This window comes from Scyliorhinus canicula, chromosome 2 (assembly GCF_902713615.1).
Source record: "Scyliorhinus canicula chromosome 2, sScyCan1.1, whole genome shotgun sequence".
Lineage (NCBI taxonomy): Eukaryota > Metazoa > Chordata > Chondrichthyes > Carcharhiniformes > Scyliorhinidae > Scyliorhinus > Scyliorhinus canicula.
In genome coordinates, this window is record NC_052147.1 from 174629383 (window position 1) to 174650136 (window position 20754).

General features: G+C 47.0%; 1 protein-coding gene across 3 annotated transcripts in view; it reads left to right on the forward strand.

Moving 5' to 3' along the window:
• Positions 1-5691: 5691 nt before the first annotated feature.
• The window catches only part of sf3b1 (splicing factor 3b, subunit 1), a 74069-nt gene continuing 59006 nt past the window's right edge, over positions 5692-20754 (forward strand). For 2 of the 3 annotated variants that reach the window (XR_005459739.1, XM_038789087.1), the window contains exon 1: positions 5692-5838. Coding sequence is in view for 2 of the 3 variants with exons in the window: in XM_038789087.1 (XP_038645015.1) it covers positions 5811-5838 (28 nt within the window). In the remaining variant the exon portion in view is untranslated. The remainder of the gene's footprint in view (positions 5839-20754) is intronic. The other variant, XM_038789084.1, reaches the window with a different exon arrangement.

Consider the following 20754-nt stretch of genomic DNA (forward strand, 5'->3'; position numbering starts at 1 on the left):
GCCTCTATCAATTTCTTAGGGTTCCCTTCGGCGTCACTAACGGGGTCTCGGTATTCCAAAGAGAAATGGACTGAATGGTTGACTGGTACGGACTGCGGGCCACATTTCCGTACTTAGATAATGTCACCATCTGCGGCCATGCCAGCAGGACCACGACGCCAACCTTGCCAAATTTCTCCACACCGCATCTCTCCTTAACCTCACTTACAACAAGGAGAACTGCGTGTTCAGCACTAACCGCTTAGCCATCCTCAGTTCCGAAGTCCAAACCGGACTACTGGGGCCTGATCCCGACCGCATGCACCCCCTCATGGAGCTTCCCCTCCCCCACTGCCCCAAGGCCCTCAAACGCTGCCTGGGGTTCTTCTCCTACTACGCCCAGTGGGTCCCACAATACGCGGAAAAGGCCCGCCCACTGATACAGTCGACTCAAATTCCCCTCACGGCCGAGGCATAACAGGCCTTCGCCCGTATTAGATCAGACATAGCCAAGGCCGGGATGCATGCAGTAGACGAGGCACTGCCCTTTCAAGTAGAGAGCGACGCTTCAGATGTCGCCCTTACCGCCACTCTAAACCAGGCAGGCAGACCCGTGGCATTCTTTTCCCGCACCCTCCATGACTCCGAAATTCGACATTCGTCTGTTGAAAAGGAGGCCCAGGCGATCGTTGAAGCGGTGCGGCACTGGAGGCATTACCTGGCCGGCAGGAGATTCACTCTTCTCACTGACCAACGGTCAGTAGCCTTCATGTTCAACAACACGCAGCGGGGCAAGATCAAAAATGATAAAATCTTGAGGTGGAGAATCGAGATCTCCACCTATAATTACGAGATCTTGTATCGCCCCGGCAAGCTCAACGAGCCCCCAGACGCCCTCTCCCGAGGTACATGTGCCAGCGCACAAGTAGACCAGCTTCGTGCCCTGCACGAGAGCCTTTGCCACCCGGGGGTCACTCAGTTGTACCACCTCATCAAAGCCCGCAATCTGTCCTACTCCGTCGAGGAAGTACGGACAGTCACCAGAGACTGCCAGGTATGTGCGGAGTGCAAGCCGCACTTCTACCAGCCAGACCCCGCGTGCCTGGTGAAAGCGTCCCGCCCCTTTGAACGCCTCAGTGTGGATTTCAAAGGGCCCCTCCCCTTCACCGACCGCAACACATATATCCTTAGTGTGGTCGATGAATTCTCTAGGTTCCCATTCGCCATCCCATGCCCGGATATGACGTCTGCCACTGTCATCAAGGCCCTCGATTCCATATTCGCTCTGTTCGGTTTCCCCGACTACATCCACAGCGACAGGGGATCCTCATTCATGAGCGATGAGCTGCGTCAGTTCCTGCTCAGCAGGGGTATCGCCTCCAGTAGGACGACCAGCTACAACCCCCGGGGAAACAGGCAGGTAGAGAGGGAGAACGGGACGGTTTGGAGGGTCGTCCAGCTGGCCCTATAGTCCAGAAACCTCCCAACCACTCGCTGGCAGCAGGTCCTCCCGGGTGCAATGCACTCTATCCGGTCTCTACTGTGCACTGCCACGAATAACACACCCCATGAACGTGTTTTTACCTTCTCTAGGAAGTCCACATCCGGGGTGTCACTCTCGACTTGGCTCGCAGCTCCAGGGCCGGTTCTACTGCGTAGCCATGTCCGACTCCACAAGGCGGACCCCTTGGTGGACAGGGTACACCTGCTCCACGCAAACCCCCAGTATGCCTACGTGGAATTCCCCGACGGCCGCCAGGATACGGTCTCGCTTAGGGACCTGGCTCCCTCGGGTGCCACTCCCACTCCCACACACCTCCCCAACCACGTGCCACCCGCGCTCCCAGCACTAGCCCCACCTGGTCCATCCCTCCTTCCCCTGCCCATGCTACAGGACGAGGAGGATTTAGGCCCGGAGTCATCCAGCTACTGGCCAGCACCAACACCGCCAGCGACCAGAACTGTACGCAATACTCCAAATGCGGCCGTACTAGAGTTTTGTACAACTGCAACATGATCTCATGGCTCCGGAACTCAATCCCTCTACCAATAAAGGCCAACACACCATAGGCCTTCTTCACAACCCTATCAACCTGGGTGGCAACTTTCAGGGATCTATGTACATGGACACCGAGATCCCTCTGCTCATCCACACTACCAAGAATTTTACCATTAGCCAAATATTCCGCATTCCTGTTATTCTTTCCAAAGTGAATCACCTCACACTTCTCCACATTAAACTCCATTTGCCACCTCTCAGCCCAGCTCTGCAGCTTATCTATGTCCCTCTGTAACCTGCAACATCCTTCCGCACTGTCTACAACTCCACCGACTTTAGTGTCGTCTGCAAATTTACTCACCCATCCTTCTGCGCCCTCCTCTAGGTCATTTATAAAAATGACAAACAGCAACGGCCCCAGAACAGATCCTTGTGTTACGCCACTCGTAACTGAACTCCATTCTGAACATTTCCCATCAACTACCACTCTCTGTCTTCTTTCAACTAGCCAATTTCTGATCCACATCTCTAAATCACCCTCAATCCCCAGCCTCCGTATTTTCTGCAATAGCCGACCGTGGGGAACCCGTTAACATATTAATGAGGCAATACCGGGCGAGTCCCAGATACAATGGACACAAGTTAAGCACAAATTGATACATTCTATGGAAGGCCAGACCCAGTGTCGCCAGAGAAGCCCAAGACAAAAGGTCCCAAGAACCGCCCCAGCAACCAAGGAACTGCCCTAGGATTGGGGGGTTCAAACATATCGATTGGGAAGAGGCCCAATCGATTCCAAGCAGGTAAGGGAGTCCGCCCAAAGGGGCGCGGACCCCCTGGGACCTATAAAAGAAAGGTCCCACACATGGTTCAGTCTCCTGTCTCCGGGCTCCTGTCTTCTACAGCTGTCGAGCAGCAGCCACCAACAAGTAAGTGCCTAAAGACAACGACCGCTACCAGACATAGACACTCCTGACACCCTTGGCAACTGATAGCAATCCGAAGTCTGCAGACCAGAGCAGAGCAAGAGGCCTTGTTCCCTGACCTTGCAGTTCCTTTGAGATAAGTATTAGTTGTTTAGCGGTAGGAGTAAGTTTAATTCTTTAGCGTGTGCATGGGTAGTTATTATAATTGTGTTATAATGAACTCTAGTTGTTTGGACTTACTAATTGGTGTACGGTTTTTATTGCTTTGAAATTCACCGTGAAACTTGTGAGGCGGTGTCTTAACGGCACCTGGCGACTCCAGAGCTTAGAACGAGAAACAGAGCCAAGTGAGTGATAAGCACACTCACCCAGAACGACCAACAGCCTGTTCAGACATCGCCACCACTGTTACGTCGCTCCCTGCGAACCGTCAGACCACCGGACAGACTTAACCTCTGACGGGCACCGGCTTACAAGATGGACACATATTTTTTTTCCTCCCCTCTGTAAATAATTCACAAATTCTGTATATAGTTCCACGCCACCCCCGCCGGACTCATTTTTAACAGGGGGTGAATGTGGTGATCAACTGAGTAATTGTGTGTGTGCTTGTATTAGGGGATGTACAGCAGTACCTGTACTACAGGTTCGCCGGTAGCCCCTGACGGCTAGCTCTGCCCACAAGGAGCTGTATAAATATGTATGAGTTCTCCTGAGCAGCCATTCTACCAGCTGCAGTCGGAGGATAAACATCTAAATGTAATAAAGCCTCTTTTGTACCCATTCGAGTCTTTAGTACAATTGATAGCGCATCAGTTGTTAAAGTTGATGTTAAGGGCAGAAGACTCTAACGTGACTTTGAAGAAATGAAAGCATGAGTAGGTATTTTGTTCCTCGAACTTGCTCCACTATTCAGTAAGATCATTGCTGATCTGACTGTGGCCTTAACTCCACTTTTCTTCTGACCCCCCCCCCCCCCCCCAACCAATATCCCATGTAGACCAAAAATTAGTTATTGAAACATAAGGTGCTGTTGTGCTGAGCGTCACTGAAACAATGTGAGAGACGAAGAACAAAGAAGTCAGAGAGGGCTGGAGTGTTAAAGTGGCAAGTGACCTGAAGCTGAGGGTCACATTTGTGGTCTGACTTAAGGTGTTCAATGGCTGTAAATCACTTTGGGGAGTTCTGAAGTTGTGAAAGGCATTCTACAAATGCAAGCTTGTCTTTTAAGCAAAATGATCACTCAATCGTTTTGTTCTCCCTGATGGTCCAGGAGATCATATTATGAGCAATGAGTATGATATGCGAAGTTGGAAAAAGTACAAGTAAATCACCTGACAAGAGTGTCTGAGCACTGGCCAGCAGGAAAAAAAGCAAGTGTTTTACCATCTGTGCTGTGCAACGGAAGAGGTTATTGGTGATAGAGTTGTGTCATGGGTGCTGCTGAGGAACAAACAATCCTTTCAGAATGCTAAAAGAGGAGACAATATATTGAAGTTGTGGTGGAGGTTGTAGAAATGGCTAATCCATTGAATGTGCAGGCTGGAAGGTGAGGACCACGGGAAACCTATCATGGTTTTGGAGGGGAATGGGAGGAGTGAGGACAAACGTGCAGGAAATGTTGTGGACATGGTTGACCCTGTCAACCAAGGAGGGGAACCTTAGGCTGAGGACAAAATGCCTTTTGGAAACTCTGGTTGCACATGTTTAACACTGCGCACATCACTTATTTTTTCTGTTCAATATATTAGAACATAGAACATAGAACAGTACAGCACAGAACAGGCCCTTCGGCCCTCGATGTTGTGCCGAGCAATGATCACCCCACTCAAACCCACGTATCAATCCTATACCCGTAACCCAACAACCCCCCCCCTTAACCTTACTTTTTAGGACACTATGGGCAATTTAGCATGGCCAATCCACCTAACCCGCACATCTTTGGACTGTGGGAGGAAACCGGAGCACCCGGAGGAAACCCACGCACACACGGGGAGGACGTGCAGACTCCACACAGACAGTGACCCAGCCGGGAATCGAACCTGGGACCCTGGAGCTGTGAAGCATTTATGCTAACCACCAGCGCCGGCCCTAGGGTTGCTGGCGCCCCGGGCAAGCTGAACTTCGGCGCCCTTGGGAGGGGCGGGGCCGAGGGGGGGGCGAAGGGGCTGGGCCGAGGGGGGGGCGGGGCTGAGGGGGGGCAGACCCGAGGGGGGGCGGACCCGAGGGGGGGCGGGACCGAGGGGGGGGGGGGGCGGGGGGGGGCAGCGAGGGGGGGGTGCGGACCGAGCGGGGGGGGCCGCCCTGGGGGAGGGCGGCCATCGCGCATGCGCTGGTTGGCACCTGCCCAACTGCGCATGCGCGGGACCCGAGTCTCTGGCACCCCCTAGCACATGGCGCCCCGGGCGACTGCCCGAGTTGCCGGTGCCTTGAGCCGGCCCTGCTAACCACCATGCTACCATGCGGCCCCATTGATTTGCAGTTGGCTGCAAATTAAATTTCATGTACCATTCAGTTGCCCGTATACAGGAAAATCAGCACACTTCAAACTTGTGTTATGAAATCACGGGCAATAAGAGTGTCATCATCTTGCTGGCCTCACTTGGACAACATAATTCCACAGTTGTGGCAAAATAGACTATTTCTGTCTCTCTCTTTTTCAGACAGTTCTAAAACAACCAAAGAACACGATAGCGCAGGAGAGGAAAGGAATTCACAAAAAGAAGGCATTTGCAATTTATTTTGTTCACAGCAATGATCCCACGTTATCCGGAGAATAACAGTGCTGCCAACTGCGAGTTCAGACTAGGAGTATTTGTGCTGCTGCAGAGGAGCTGCTGTCAATCAATCCAGGGCCCGCCCACCAATCCACAGCATCGCGGTTCCGCTCGCCACCGTTGTACAAAATGGCGAAGATCGCCAAGACGCACGAAGGTAATAGGAGATCATTTAGGGGGTCTTTTCGATGAGATTTTTTTTTGTTGAGGCGAGCCAAGGTTATAATAATGTTTTTGCAAGCGTATCGGCGGTTCCTCATGTGCCGAGCAGGGGATTAGGTGGAAGAATGTGGCCGCCGCAGTTCCCTGTGTTTGTGTGTGTGGTTGAAATGGGTCAGGAAATGGCGTCGCTCTGAGAGCGCAAATGGGGTTGACGGAGAAGCCTGGACCCCGAACGCTCCTCCACACTCGCACAACACTCACTAGTTCTCAGGATGCGTGCATTTAAACACCAGAATCCTCCCCACACGCGAAGTTTAAGGGTTGTCGGTGGCTCAGTATCGTGGAGGTTTGATCCAGGCGGGGATACGCAGTTGGCCTGCGGCCTTGTCAATTACAATTATCCCCCGGCGCCATCGGCAACAAAAGTAAGCGGCTCTTTGCATCTCTGCAGAGTTGCTCGATTTAATGTTGAGATTGGGTTGAAATCTGACCTGCTTTTCCGACAATTATCCCGATTTATGGAGCAAATTGTTGAAATCGCAACTCACGTGTTTTAATACTAGATGTGAGTGTCATTATAAAGGTAAAAATCAAAGCAGCAAAACTTTGGAGTGAAACATAACCAGGCAGCCTGTTTTAACATGCATTTGCATTACTAAAGCTTCGTGAATGGGTTTCAATGGTTAGATTGCTATGGACAGCATTTTTCTTCCTGCATCATCACCCGCTGCAATATGGGAGCTCGCACAAGTACCCAGAGTTCTGTCCCTATTTGATAATTTTTTAAGGTTTTCAAAGCAGAAGGGTGGTGTCAACGTGTTCAAAACATTGAAACTAAACTTTTCTTATAGTGACAACTGGTCTCCACAGCATATGACTCCAGAATGGTGTTGAGCCTAATTGTTGTCTTGTGATAACCACAAGTGCTGGAAGTACTCAGCAATTCTGGCAGCATGTAGCAAGAGAAATAGAGTTAATGTTTTGAGTCAAATATGACTTCTTTACAATTGGATAATTATTCAATTGTTTAGATTAATGGGGTTAATGTAAGATAGACAACAATGGGGTATTCTAATTTTATATAACTTTTACGTATGTCAGTTACTTGCAAAATCTCCCCTCCCCCCCCCGAATTCGAATTCTGCTTATGTGGGCGTTTTAAATTTCCCCGAGAAAGTCAACGAACGGCTGCCACCTCCGGTGAACCCAACCATTGACTCTCAAGGCAAACTTTATTTCTCAAGACTGAGAAACCCAGCCATGTCACTAACCCAGGTCTCTACGCTCGCGGGGGCTTCGAGTCCTTCCACGTTAATAAGATCCGACTCCAGGCTACCAGGTTCGGCCTCTTTCGCCCCCTGAACTCCTGGCTCTTCCGACATGCCAAAGATCGCCACCTCCGGAATCGGCACCACCTGTGTTGAGTACTGTGGACATTGCCTTAGCGAAACCCTGCCAAAACTCTAGGCTTCGGGCATGCCCAAAACATGTGGACATGATTTGCTGGGCTTCCTGTGCACTTTGCACACCTGTCCTCTACCCCAAAAAGCTTGCTCATCTGGGCCACTGTCATGTGTGCCCGGTGGACTACCTTGAATTGTGTCGGGCTAAGCCTGGCACATGATGAGAATGTATTAACCCTGCTTGGGGCATCCGCCCACAGACCCTCCTCTATCTCTCCTCCCAGCTCGTCTTCCTACCTGCCTGTAAGCTCCTCCACTGGAGTTTCCTCCGCATCCAAAAGTTCCTGGTAAATATCTGATACCTTCCCCTCTCCCACCCAGGCACTGGAGACTACTCTGTCCTGTATCCCCCATGGCGGCATCAGCGGGAAGGCTGTAACCAACCTTCTCCAGAAGTCTCACACCTGCAAATACCTAAACCAATTCCATGCTGGCAATTCAAATTTATCCTCCAAGGCTTTCAAGCTGGGGAAGCTCCTGTCTATAAATAGATCCCCCATCCTCCTAATTCCTGCCCTTTGCCATCTCCGGAACCCACCATCCAGCCTACCCGGTACAAATCGATGGTTATAAATCGGGGTCCAGAGGAACTGTTATCTTAACGCACCTAAAATCATTCTTTAGCAGTTTTATTTTTGACAAAGCCATAATACCACCATAGTTTTTGAAAATAAATTTAGAGTAACCAATTCATTTTTCCAATTAAGGGGCAATTTAGTGTGGCCAATCCACCTAGCCTGCAGTTTTTGGGTTGAGGGGGCGAAACCCACGCAAACAAGGGGGGAATGTGCAAACTCCACATGGACAGTGACCCAGAGCCGGGATCGAATCTGGGACCTTGGCACCATGAGGCAGCAGGGCTAATCCACTGCGCCACCGTGCTGCTCCTTACCACCATAATTATAGTTTTAATGCTCAATTGCTGCCTTGACAATGGGTGGCATGGTTGCCTCAGTGCCAGGGACCCGGGTTTGATTCCAGCCATAGTCTCTGTGCAGTTTGCATGTTTCCCCGTGATTGCATGGGTTTCCTCTCAGTCCAAAGATGTGCAGATTAGGCGGATTGGCCATGATCAATGCATGGGTTTACGCAGGTAGGGCAGGGAAGTGGAGCTTGGTTGAGTGCTCTTTCAGAGACTCAGTGGCCGAATGGCCTCCTTCTACACTGTAGGGATTCTGATGGTTTCTGAGCAGCTTTCAGTTCACAAATCTTGACTAATAAATAATACCAGAGTAGTAATATTCCCTAGTGTTAGAAATATTTTGCTGCATAACTACCAAAATATACTATTAATTTCTTCTCATTCTGTATTAAAATGTAGATACAACTTATTCTCGTCCTTTTTCTGTCAAATCTAAATCAGGCGCACTGACACTAGATTTTACCTTTTCCATTTCTACATCAGTTACCCTAACTATTCTGACGAAGAATGCTAATTGCTACTGAATTGATACTGGATTTGATATGTGACTCTTCACCCGATAATGGAGGGAGAAAATCTCAATAATTAGGGTGGATTGGATTCAACAGCATGTCAAGGAGCAAAAAACATGTTACAAACATACACTCCATTGCAAGCTGTTTTAACCTCTTCTATCTTTTCTCCTTTTTTTTACGCGATCACTGTTTTTAGTGGAACTTTAAATATAGTTGGAATTATGACATACACTGATTTGACTTAATCATTTAAAATGCAAAATATTAATTCCTATTGATTTGCAGTAAGATTATATTGCAGTTTTGTCAATTCCTTTGATGACTTCCCCACATGCTGCACTTGACTACCCCGAAATTCAGTCATCCGCAACTTGCCTCAAATTTGTTTTCATCTCTGATCTTGAAAAGGATTTTTTAATTTTCCATTCTGTTACTCTCGATTTGGGTTTATTGTCATGTATACCGAGGTACAGTGAAAAGTATTGTTCTGCGTAAAGTCCAGACAATCGTTCTATATAAGAAAAAAAAACATACGATAGATACACAATGTAAATACATAGACACAGACATCGAGTGAAGCATATGGAGTGTCGTACTACTCGGTGGAGAAGATGTGTGGAGTGATCAGTTCACTCCATAAGAGGGTCATTTAGGAGTCTGGTAACAACAGGGAAGAATCTGTTTTTGAATCTATTAATGCGTGCATCTGCCCGATGGAAGAGGTTGGTAGAAAGAATAACTTGGGTGGGAGGGGTCCTTGATTATGCTGCCCGCTTTCCCAAGGCAGCGGGAGGTGTAGACAAAGACAAAGTCTTTGCCTGAGCAGTTGCCATACCCGATGCAACCGGATAGGATGATTTCTATGGTGCATCTAAGAGTCAATGTGTACATGCCAAATTTTCTTAGTTTTCTGAGGAGGTATAGGCGCTGTTGTGCTTCTAGCGCCGACATGTGTGGACCAGGACAGATTGTTGATGATGTGCACCCCTAGAAATTTGAAGCTAACAGCCATCTCTACCTCAGCACCATTGATGCAGACAGGGCTGTGCACAATACTTTGCTTCTTGAAGTCAATGACCAGCTCCTTAGTTTTGCTGGCGTTGAGGGAGAGATTGTTGTCATTACACCAAGCCGCTAGGTTCTCTATCTCCCTCCTGTACTCTGTCTCATCGTTGTTCGAGATCCGATCCACTACGGCCATGTCATGAGCAAACATGCTGGTGAAGTTGGGGACAAATTTTGGCACACAGTCATGTGTGTGTATAGGGACTATAGCAGGGGGCTAAGTGCACAGCCTTGCAGGGTTCCGGTATTGAGAACTATCGTGGAGGAGGTGGTGTTGTTTATCTTTACTGATTGTGGTCTACGGATCAGGAAGTCGAGGATTTGGTTGCAGAGGGAGGAACCAAGTCCGAAGTTTTGCAGCTTTGAGATGAGCCTGCCTGGGACTATGGTGTTGAAGGTGGAGCTGTAGCCAATAAATAGGAGTCTGATGTAGGAGTCCTTGTTGTCGAGATGCTCTGGGGATGAGTGTAGGGCCAGGGGAATAGCTTCTGCTGTGGACCCATTGTGGTGGTATGCGAATTGCAGTGGATCAAGGCATTCTGGGAGCATGGAGTTGATGTGTCTCATGACCAACCTCTCGAAGCACTTCCTAATGATAGATGTCAAGGCCACCGGACGGTAGCCGTTGAGGCATGTTGCCTGGTTATTCTTTGACATCTTCTGCACTTCCGCAGTCCGTATCCCTCTATTCCCATCCTATTCATGTATTTGTCAAGGTGCCCCTTAAACTACACTATCGTCTGCTTCCACCACCTCCTCCGGCAGCGAGTTCCAGGCACCCACTACCCTCTGTGAAAAAACTGCCTCGTACATCTCTTCTAACCCTTGCCCCTTGCACCTTAAACCTATGCCTCCTAGTAATTGACCCATCTACCATGGGAAAAAGCCTCTGACTATCCACTCTGTCTATGCCCCTCATAATTCTGTAGACCTCTATCAGGTCGTCCCTGAACCTCCGTCGTTCCAGTAAGAACAAACCAAGTTTATTCAACCTTCTCATAGCTAATGCCCTCCATACCAGGCAACATCCTGGTAAATCTCTTCTGCACCCTCTCTAAAGCCTCCACATCCTTCTGGTAGTGTGGCAACCAGAATTGAACACTATACTCCAAGTGTGGCCTAACTAAGGTTCTGTACAGCTGCAACATGACTTGTCAATTTTTATACTCAATGCCCCGGCCAACGAAGGCAAGCATGCCGTATGCCTTCTTGACTACCTTCTCCACCTGTGTTGCCCCTTTCAGCGACCTGTGGACTTGTACACCTCGATCTCTCTGACTGTCAATACTCTTGAGGGTTCTACCATTCATGTATATTCCCTACCTGCATATTAGACCTTCCAAAATGCATTTCCTCACATTTGTCCGGATTAAATTCCATCTGCCATCTCTCCGCCCAAGTCTCCAAACGATCTAAATCCTGCTGTATCCTCTGACAGCCCTCATCGCTATCCGCAATTCCACCAACCTTTGTGTCGTCTGCAAACTTACTGATCAGACCAGTTACATTTTCCTCCAAATCATTTATATATACTATGAACAGCAAAGGTCCCAGTATTGATCCCTGCGGAACACCACTAGTCACAGCCCTCCAATCAGAAAAGCACCCTTCCATTGCTACTCTCTGCCTTAAATGAAATGAAATGAAAATCGCTTATTGTCACGAGTAGGCTTCAATGAAGTTACTGTGAAAAGCCCCTAGTCGCCACATTCCGGCACCTGTTCGGGAAGGCTGGTACGGGAATTGAACCGTGCTGCTGGCCTGCCTTGATCTGCTTTCAAAGCCAGCGATTTAGCTGTGTGCGAAACCAGCACAGCTATTGACCTAGCCAGTTCTGTATCCATCTTGCCAGCTCACCCCTAATCCCGCGTGACTTCACCTTTTGTACCAGTCTGCCATGATGGACCTTGTCAAAGGCCTTACTGAAGTCCATATAGACAACATCCTCCCATGGTCCAAAAATGTGCAGATTAGATGGATTGACCATGCTTAATTGCATCTTCATGTCCAAAGAGTGTAGGTTAGGTGGGGTTATGGGGCTAGGGCAGTAGGGTGCTCTTTTGGAGGGTCGGTGCAGACCTGTTGGGCTGAATGGCCTCTTACTGCACTGTAAGTATTCTATGAAGGCAGTTAGCATAACAATGTAATTGCCAAAGCATGCAAATATGGAAAGGTTTACAAGGCACAAGGAGGAAATCTCTCTAGTCTTGTCCGTGTTGTTTGAAAATGCTATGTAGCCGAATCCCACCTTGGATAGCACTTCAAGGGTTCATTAAATGTGATTAGGGTTTCTGTCTCTCCCACCATTTCAGACAGTTTGTCCTGGACCCGCACCCCAACTCCCCTCTAATTCTTCTACAATTACTTGAAATGTATGTCTCCTCGTTATTGACCTTTCCGCCAACGAAAATAGATCCTTTGTATCCATTGTATCTAGGCCCCTCAATTTTTTTTATGCAGGGTGTGATTCTAGACCAGCCTTTTTCAAACCTTTTTGCCCGAGACCTATTTTTACCAGTCATTCGACCACTGCGACCCACGCCGGCCGACTGCTGCGACCCACGCCGGCCGACCGCTGCGACCCACGCCGGCCGACCGCTGCGACCCACGCCGGCCGACCGCTGCGACCCACGCCGGCCGACCGCTGCGACCCACGCCGGCCGACTGCTGCGACCCACGCCGGCCGACTGCTGCGACCCACGCCGGCCGACTGCTGCGACCCACGCCGGCCGACTGCTGCGACCCACGCCGGCCGACTGCTGCGACCCACGCCGGCCGACTGCTGCGACCCACGCCGGCCGACTGCTGCGACCCACGCCGGCCGACTGCTGCGACCCACGCCGGCCGACCGCTGCGACCCACGCCGGCCGAGTTTTTTCACTTTCCTTTAATGTGACAGGTGCGCCTGCGTTGCTGATCACGGGAGGAATTCCTGACAGCGGCGGCTGGCTTTTAAAAATGCTGGCTGTGGTGGACATTTGAGATTGCTTGCGTGCCAGACCAAGCAGTGTGCAGGTCCAGAGCCCAGCGGGGTAGATTGCCTCCTCCTAACGTCAGCGCGCTGTCCAGGGCCAGATTTTTCAGAAACAACGGAAACAGCGGCAGAGAGCAGGTCACGCTCCCTGTACGCTAACGTCATGTGTTCTGGGCGCGAGAGAGATTCCTCCATTTTGCAGCTGTAAGCACAACCCATGGAAAAGAAAAACACAGCAGCATAAAGAGATTACTAGAGATATGGGTTATTAATTGTGCCATTGCAAATCAGGATTCAAAGTTCATATGTGTTATCTGCAGGGAAGCAGTGGCAAAATGAAAGTTTAAAACCCTCAAAGCTTCAAAGACAGAGGCAGCATGGTGGCGCAGTGGGTGAGCCCTGCTGCCTCACGGCACCGAGGTCCAGGTTCGATCCCGGCTCTGGGTCACTGTCTGTGTGGAGTTTGCACATTCTCCCCGTATTTGCGTGGGTTTCGCTTCCACAACCCAAAAGCTGTGCAGGCTAGGTGGATTGGCCATGCTAAATTACCCCTTCATTGGAAAAATGAATTGGGTACTCTAAATTTATTTTTTTTAAACTTCAAAGACATTTGGAGACTAAACATGGCGAGTTTGAGGGCAAACTTCTTTATTTTGCTCAACAGTGCACTGAGATCATAAATCATCAGTTGAAGTTGTGCTCAGTAACTTTGAATAACATAGCAAGTGAGATCGTGAGGACCAAGCAAGCGCACCTGTCATATTAAAGTTAAGTGAAAATGGTATGTCGCAAAGTTCGGCCGGCGTGGGTCCTGAAGGATGGCCGGTTGGTAAAAATGGATCCCGGGCAAAAAAGTTTGAAAAAGACTGGTGTCGGGAACTCAACAACCAATTTGTGCACAGCGACCTCCCACAAGCAGCATAGTTAGGAAACAAGCAGCCAGTTTGTTCACAGAACCTCCCTCAGGCAGCATAGTGTAGGAAACAAGCAACCAATTTGTGCACAGCGACCTCCCACAGGCAGAATAGAATAGAACAGTACAGCACAGAACAGGCCCTTCGGCCCTCGATGTTGTGCCAAGCAACTATCACCCTACCCAAACCCACATATCCACCCCATACCCGTAACCCAACAACAACCTGCAGCCAATCTATGCACAATGACCTCCCACAAGCAACATAACATAGGAACTAGGCAGCCAATTTGTGCATAGCAACCTCCCACAAACAGCATAGTGTAGGGAACGCAGCAGTCAATTTGTGCAGCAACCTCCCATAACCAGTAATGTATTAATGATCCAAAAATCTGCTTTCATGATGTTGATTAATAAATATTGGCCAGGATAATTATTATTTTTGTTTAATTTAAATTTTTCCAATTCAAGGGCACTTTAGCGTGGTCGATCCACCAACCCTACATATCTTTGTAGGGTTGAGACCCATGCAGACACTGGGAGAATGTGCAAACTCCACACAGACAGTGACCCGGGCCAGGATTGAACCCGGGTCCTCAGTGTTGTGAGGCAGCGGTGCTAACCAGTGCGCCACCGTGCCGTCCTTACCTCGGAAAATTCCAATGCTGTTCTTTGAAATATTTCCATGGGTAATTTTTCAACCGTTTGTGAGAACAGGCAGGTTCTCTGTTTAACACATCATCTGAAAAATAGTATCTCCATCAACTCTGCACTTGCACAGTTTTGTGCTGGAGTGTTGGCCATGATTTTTGTTCTAAGTCCTGGGGTTTGACTTGAACTCTAATTTTCTGACTCACAGGCAAATATACTAAAAACTGAGCCTAATGGCTGCACCCAAATATCACAAAAGCTATGAACCAGGAACAGACAGTTAATGCATTGCTAAAGACTTGCACTCGAGAACCAGCCATGCCCCAAGCCTAGCTGTATCAGGCAAGTTTCAACAGTGGCATCTACCCAACATGGAAAATTTCCCAGGAATGTTATGTCCACAAAAAACAGAACATATCCAATTCAACCAATTACCATCCCATCAATCTATTCTCAACATAGACAAATTGGGGGAAGGTACATCAACAGTGCTATCAAGGGACACGCGTGCACCATTGAGTCCTGTGAATCACGAGGTTCTGGGTTCAAGTTCCCTCTCTAAAGCTTTAGAACAAAAATCGGTGTTTGACACTGCTGTCCTGAAGGAGTGCTACGTTATTAGAGATGTTTTCTTTCAGATTAGGTCTTATTTCAAGACCCTCAGCTGCCTCCAGAGAACCATAGAATTACTGCAGTGAAGTAGGAGGCCATTCAGCCGATCTAATCTGCACTGACTCTGAAAGAAGCTCCCTACCTCGGCCCCCCCCCCCTTTCCCATAACCCCACCTACCCACATATCTTTAGACACATAATGGGCAATTCTGCATGGCCAATCTACCTAACCTGCACATCTTTGGATGTAGATTACCACGTCTCGGGGATTTATCGGCCTTCAATCCCATCAATTACCCAACACTGTTTCCCTGCCTATACTGATTTTCTTCAGTTCCTCTCTCTCACTAAACCCTGTGTTCCCAACATTTCTGGTATGTTATTTGTGTCCCCTGTGAAGACAGAACCAACGGATATGTTAGTTGGTCAACCATTTCTTTGTTCCCCATTATAAATTTCTCTGTTTCTGGCTGTATGGGACCTACATTTGTCTTCACCAATCTTTTTCTCTTCACATACTTATAGAAGTTTTTACAGTCAGTTTTTATGTTCCCTGCAAGCTTACTCTTGTATATTTTCCCTTTCTTAATCCCTTGGTCCTTCTTTGCTGCATTCTAAACTCCTCCCAATACTCTGGCCTGTTGTTCTTTTCCATCCAATTTGTATGCCTCTTCCTTGGATCTAATACTACCCCTAATTTCCCTTGTGAGCTATGGTTAGGTCATCTTTTGTGTTTTACTTTTGTTTCATTGTCTACCACCATTCATGAATTGATTTAGTGGAATTGCAACACTTTATTTGATTTGTTGGCTGTGAGATCACTTAGCTAGTCTATATATGGTCAGTCCCATTTAGGACAGTGGTAATGCCACATGGTATGGAAGGACAGGAAGTCGTCAACGATAATGAACTTTACGGCGGTCACTTTAACCACTACCATCATGGAAAGATATCTACCACTACCGCCATAAAGATAACCTGCAACCGATAGTTTGACAAGGATGAGGTCAAGTTGGAATTTCCCTTGTGCTACTTCTCTCACCTCCTGCTGCCATCCCAGTCTCGCATCCATGGTCCTTCAGGACTCAGCCTGCTCAGGCAGTAGTGGTGCTACTGAGCTATGTTTGGTGATGGACATTGAAGCTCCCCGTCCAGGGTGCATTCGCCTTCAATATAGCTTCCAAGTGGTATTCAACATGAGGGAGTACTGATTTATCAGCTGAAGAAGGGCAGTAGATTGTAATCAGCAGAAGGTTTCCTTGCCTATGTCTGATTTCCATGAGATGTGAGGTCTGGACTCAGTGTGGAGGAATCCAAGGTCCTTATAAGACTATAAGATGTAGGAACCATGTTCGGCCCATTGAGTTTGCTCCATCATTCAATGAGATCATGGCCGATCTGATATAATCCTCAACTCCCCTTTCCTGTCTTACCCTTGATTACACAGATTCACTACTCTCTGAGAGAAGAAATTCCTCCTCGTCTCTGTCTTAAATGGGTGACCCCTTACTCTTTGGTTATGCCCTCTGGTCTAGACTCTTCCACAAGAGGAAACATCCTCTCAGCATCCACTCCATCAAGCCCCCTAAGAATCCTGTAAGTCTCAATAAGATCACCTCTCATTCTTCTGAACTCCAATGAGTACAGGTCCAACCTACTTAACCTCTCTTCATAAGAAAATCCTTCCAATACCCTGGATCAGCCTAGTGAACCTTCTCTGGACTGTCTCCAATGCCAGTGTACCTTTCCTGAGATAAGAGGACTAAAACTGTTCACAGTATTCCAGTGTGTGATCTTAACAAGTGCCTTGTGTAGTTTTAACAGGACTTTCCCTATTTTTGTACTCCAGTCCCTTTGAAATAAAGGCCAACATTCCATTTACCTTTCTAATTACTTGTGAAATTGCATGCAAGCTTTTTATGATTTGTGCATGGGAACCCCTAAGTAGTAATAATAATAATTGCTTAGTGTCACAAGTAGGCTTCAATGAAGTTACTGTGAAAAGCCCCTAGTAGCCACATTCCGGCGCCTGTTCGGGGAGGTCGGTACGGGAATTGAACCTGCGTTGCTGGTCTTGTTCTGCATTACAAGCCAGCTATTTAGCCCATTGTGGTAAACTAGCCCATCCTTCTGTGCTGCAGTTTTCTACAGTCTCTCAATTTAAATAATATTCAGCTCCTTTATTCTTCCTACTAAAGTGCACAACTTCACATTTTCCTACATTATATTCAATCTGACAAGTTTTTGCCCACCTACCTGTCTTGTATCCCTCTAGATTCTTTGTGTCACCCTCATCACTTGCCTTCCCACCTAACTTTGTGTCATCTGCAAATTTGGCAATTGGGCATTAACTTCCTTCATCCAAGTCATTAATATATATTGTAAATAATTGTGGCCCCAGCACGGATCCCTGTGGCACTCCACTAGTTACAGGTTGCCATCCTGAAAATGCCACTCTTATCCCAGCTCTGTCTTCTATTAATTAGCCAATTCTCTATCCTCAACACCATGGGCGTTTGTCTTATTGTGTGGTACCTTAGGGAAAGCTGTTTGGAAATCCAAGTATGTTAAGTCTGCTGGTTCCCCTCCATCTACCCTACTTGTTAACATCTCAATTAATTCTAATAAGCTTGACAGGCATGATTTCCCCTTCATGAAGCCATGCTGACTCTACCTGGTTGTATTATTTATTTCTAAATGCTTTGCTATTACATCCTTTATAATGGACGCTTAATATTTCCCCAATTACAGACGTTAAGCTAACTGGCCTATAGTTACTTGTTTCTATCTCTTCTCTCCCCCCCCCCCCCCCCCCCCTTTTTTGAATAAAGTTTCCTAATCTTCTAGGACTTTTCCAGAATTGAACGATTGTTGGAAGATTACTAGCAGTGCATCCACTATCTCTAGCTGCATTCTTGTCTGCAGGATGCAATCCATCAGGTCCAGGGAATTTATCGGCCTTTAGCCCCATTCGTTTCCATAGTACTTTTCCCCTTCTGATTATTATTGTATTTATTTCCTTCCGTCCCTTTTCCCCCTTGATTATTTAATATATTTGCAATGTTTTTAGTGTTTTCTACCGTGAAGACTGTCACAAAGTATTTGTTTAACTCCTCTGCCATTTCCTGGTTTTCCATTGTTGTTTATGCAGTCTCATTCTTTAAGGACCTACGTTCACTTTGGCCTCTCCCTCCCTTTTTATACTTTTATAGAAGCCCTTGCTGTCTGTTTTTGTTTTACTTGCTAGTTTACCCTCATAGTTTGTCTTCCCTCTCTTTATTATTTTTGGTCATCTTTTGTTGGTTTTTAAAACGTTCCCAATCCTCTGGCTTACCACTAATCTTCGACACATGATATGTTTTTTTTTCTTTCAATTTAATACAGTAGTATCCTTCAATTCCTTGTGACCATAGCTGATTTATCCCCTTTCCAGAATCTTTCTTCCTTACTGGGATATACCTTTTCTATGAGTCATGAAGTATTTTCAGAAACATCTGCCGTTGCTGATGACAATCTTTCCTGATAAACTCCTTTCTCAGTTCACTCCAGCCAACTCTGCCCTCATTCCTTTAAAATTACCCTTATTTAAGTGCAGCACAGCTGTTTTTGACCCAAGTTTCTCACTCTCAAATTGAATGCTAAATTCTACCATGTTTTGGTCACTGCTTCCTTGGGGATCTTTTACTCTGAGATTGTTTATTAAACATGCCTTGTTGTACGTTACCAGATCCAAAATAGCCTGATCACTGATTGGATCCCACAGCATATTGTTCTACAAAACTGTCCTGGATAAATCTATGGATTCTTCCTCATGGTTACCTCTGCCAATCTGATTTCCCAATTTGCATGAAGCTTAAAGTCACCCATGATTAAAAAATTGCCTTTTTACATGTCTTTATTATCTCCTGATTTATTCTCCGTTCTACAGTATAGGATCTGCTTGGGGGCCTATAGACTACTCCCACCTGTGTGTTCTTTTCCTTGTTATTCTTGCCTCCACCCATATGGATTCTACATCTTCCAGTCCAATAACTGTGTACAGTACTACTATGATACTGTCTCTCGCAGGTCTGTCCTGCTGGTGGGACAGGCTTTAATCAGGAATGATGATGGAAGAATCTGGAACATTGTTTAAAAGGTATGTTTCTGTGAATGGCTACGTCAGGCTGTTGCTTGACTAGCCTTTGGGACAATTCTTTGAATTTTGGCGAATACCTTTGTTCCGGGCATGAGAAATGTCTACTAGTTGGTGGATTTCCAACTTTTCAAGAATGGAATTCTGTCGTGGAAATAATTTTCCAATTTCCGTCTTTGGTAGTTGTTGGTGAGCTTGACCTGGATCTTGTGCTTTCAACCGATCTCTGAATTCTGGGCTGTCTTGATATAATCCATGAACTCCAGAGTGAAGAACCCCGTTGTAGCTTATTAACGGACCTGAACCCGAACTGTTGCCATTCAGCCTCATGCCTGTCTGGATGTAACTACCAACACTCATATCACTGGGAGGATGTTCTCTGCTGCTGGCTGCTTGGTGGAGCTGCAGGCTGCGGCAGGTGTGCTGAGGGGGAAGGAGCAGCAGACCCCAAGACTCTACCTGTTGTCGTAAATTGCAGCTGGTTTTCAGTCACTGTAGCTGGGTGATGCTGTAAACCTATAGAAAGGCCAGAAAGGGAGCGTTGGTGAAGACGGACTGTAGAATGAGTGGAGGGGAATGGGTGACAGAGTTGGGAAGAAGGGCTGCTTGCTGACTATGGGGAGGAGAGGAGTGAGGAAGAGAGATTGCTGAGCAAGTGGGGGTTGGGGAGGCGGGTTGTCATGGGGCTGCCGTGTGCATGGGAGTGTTGAGTGGTTGCTGAGTTAGTTGAGGGAGGGGTTTGGAAAGAGGCGCTGATGTCGGCGAAAGCTATTGGAAAGAGAGGTGTGTTTGCGTGTGTCTGATGGGGGAAAGAGGTGCTGATTACAATATGTGTATGGGGCTGGGTAGGGGGAGAGGGGCTTCGTTGAGTCTTCTGTCACCAGGAATATGACGAGCTTTGCTGAAACCTATAACAATGAAATAATGGTTTTACAAAGTACATAAAATAAATGATATTCATATTCATGATGTATTATATTTTGATTTTTAATATGCAAACTTTATATGCTGAATGTTACACTACTGAATTGTTTTTGCTGACATCTGAGCTTACGGTAATTTTCAGAAGTTTTTATATTCGTTCATAGGATGTTGGTTTTACCGGCTAGGCCATTATTTGTTGCCTATCCCTATTTTCCCTTGAGAAGGTGGTGTTGAGTAAAAATGGGGTCACGTTGAAAAATAGTCAATGAAACATTACTGTAGTCTTTTGTTTCGCTTCATATGGACATAACCCAGCAAGGTCATGTTCTGATGTTAGTATGGACTTCAATCTGGATTACATGTATAAACTGCATTAAATTATACAAATGTAAAAGTCCAGAGTCTGACTGTCACAGAGAGTCAACAAGGGGAAACTAATATTTCTACTTGTTTAAAATCTAATAATTATGCCCATTTGAAATGGCCCAGACGTATTTGCGTTTCACTGCAGATCATTAAAAAGTGTGGTAGTTATATAATTCCTTGTCACAAGTTTCAGACATTTTGTCTTCAACTAACTTTCAAATCTTTTTGCCTTTGGCTATTCTCATCCCTGTTTGGCATGTCCGCTGCTTAATTCAATGCCTACTTCAGGAGAGTAGATTATCTTCTCTAAAGGAGTGAACTAGATGGGTTTTTAACAAATGTCTGCAAATTTCATCCACTGATGCTTTTTA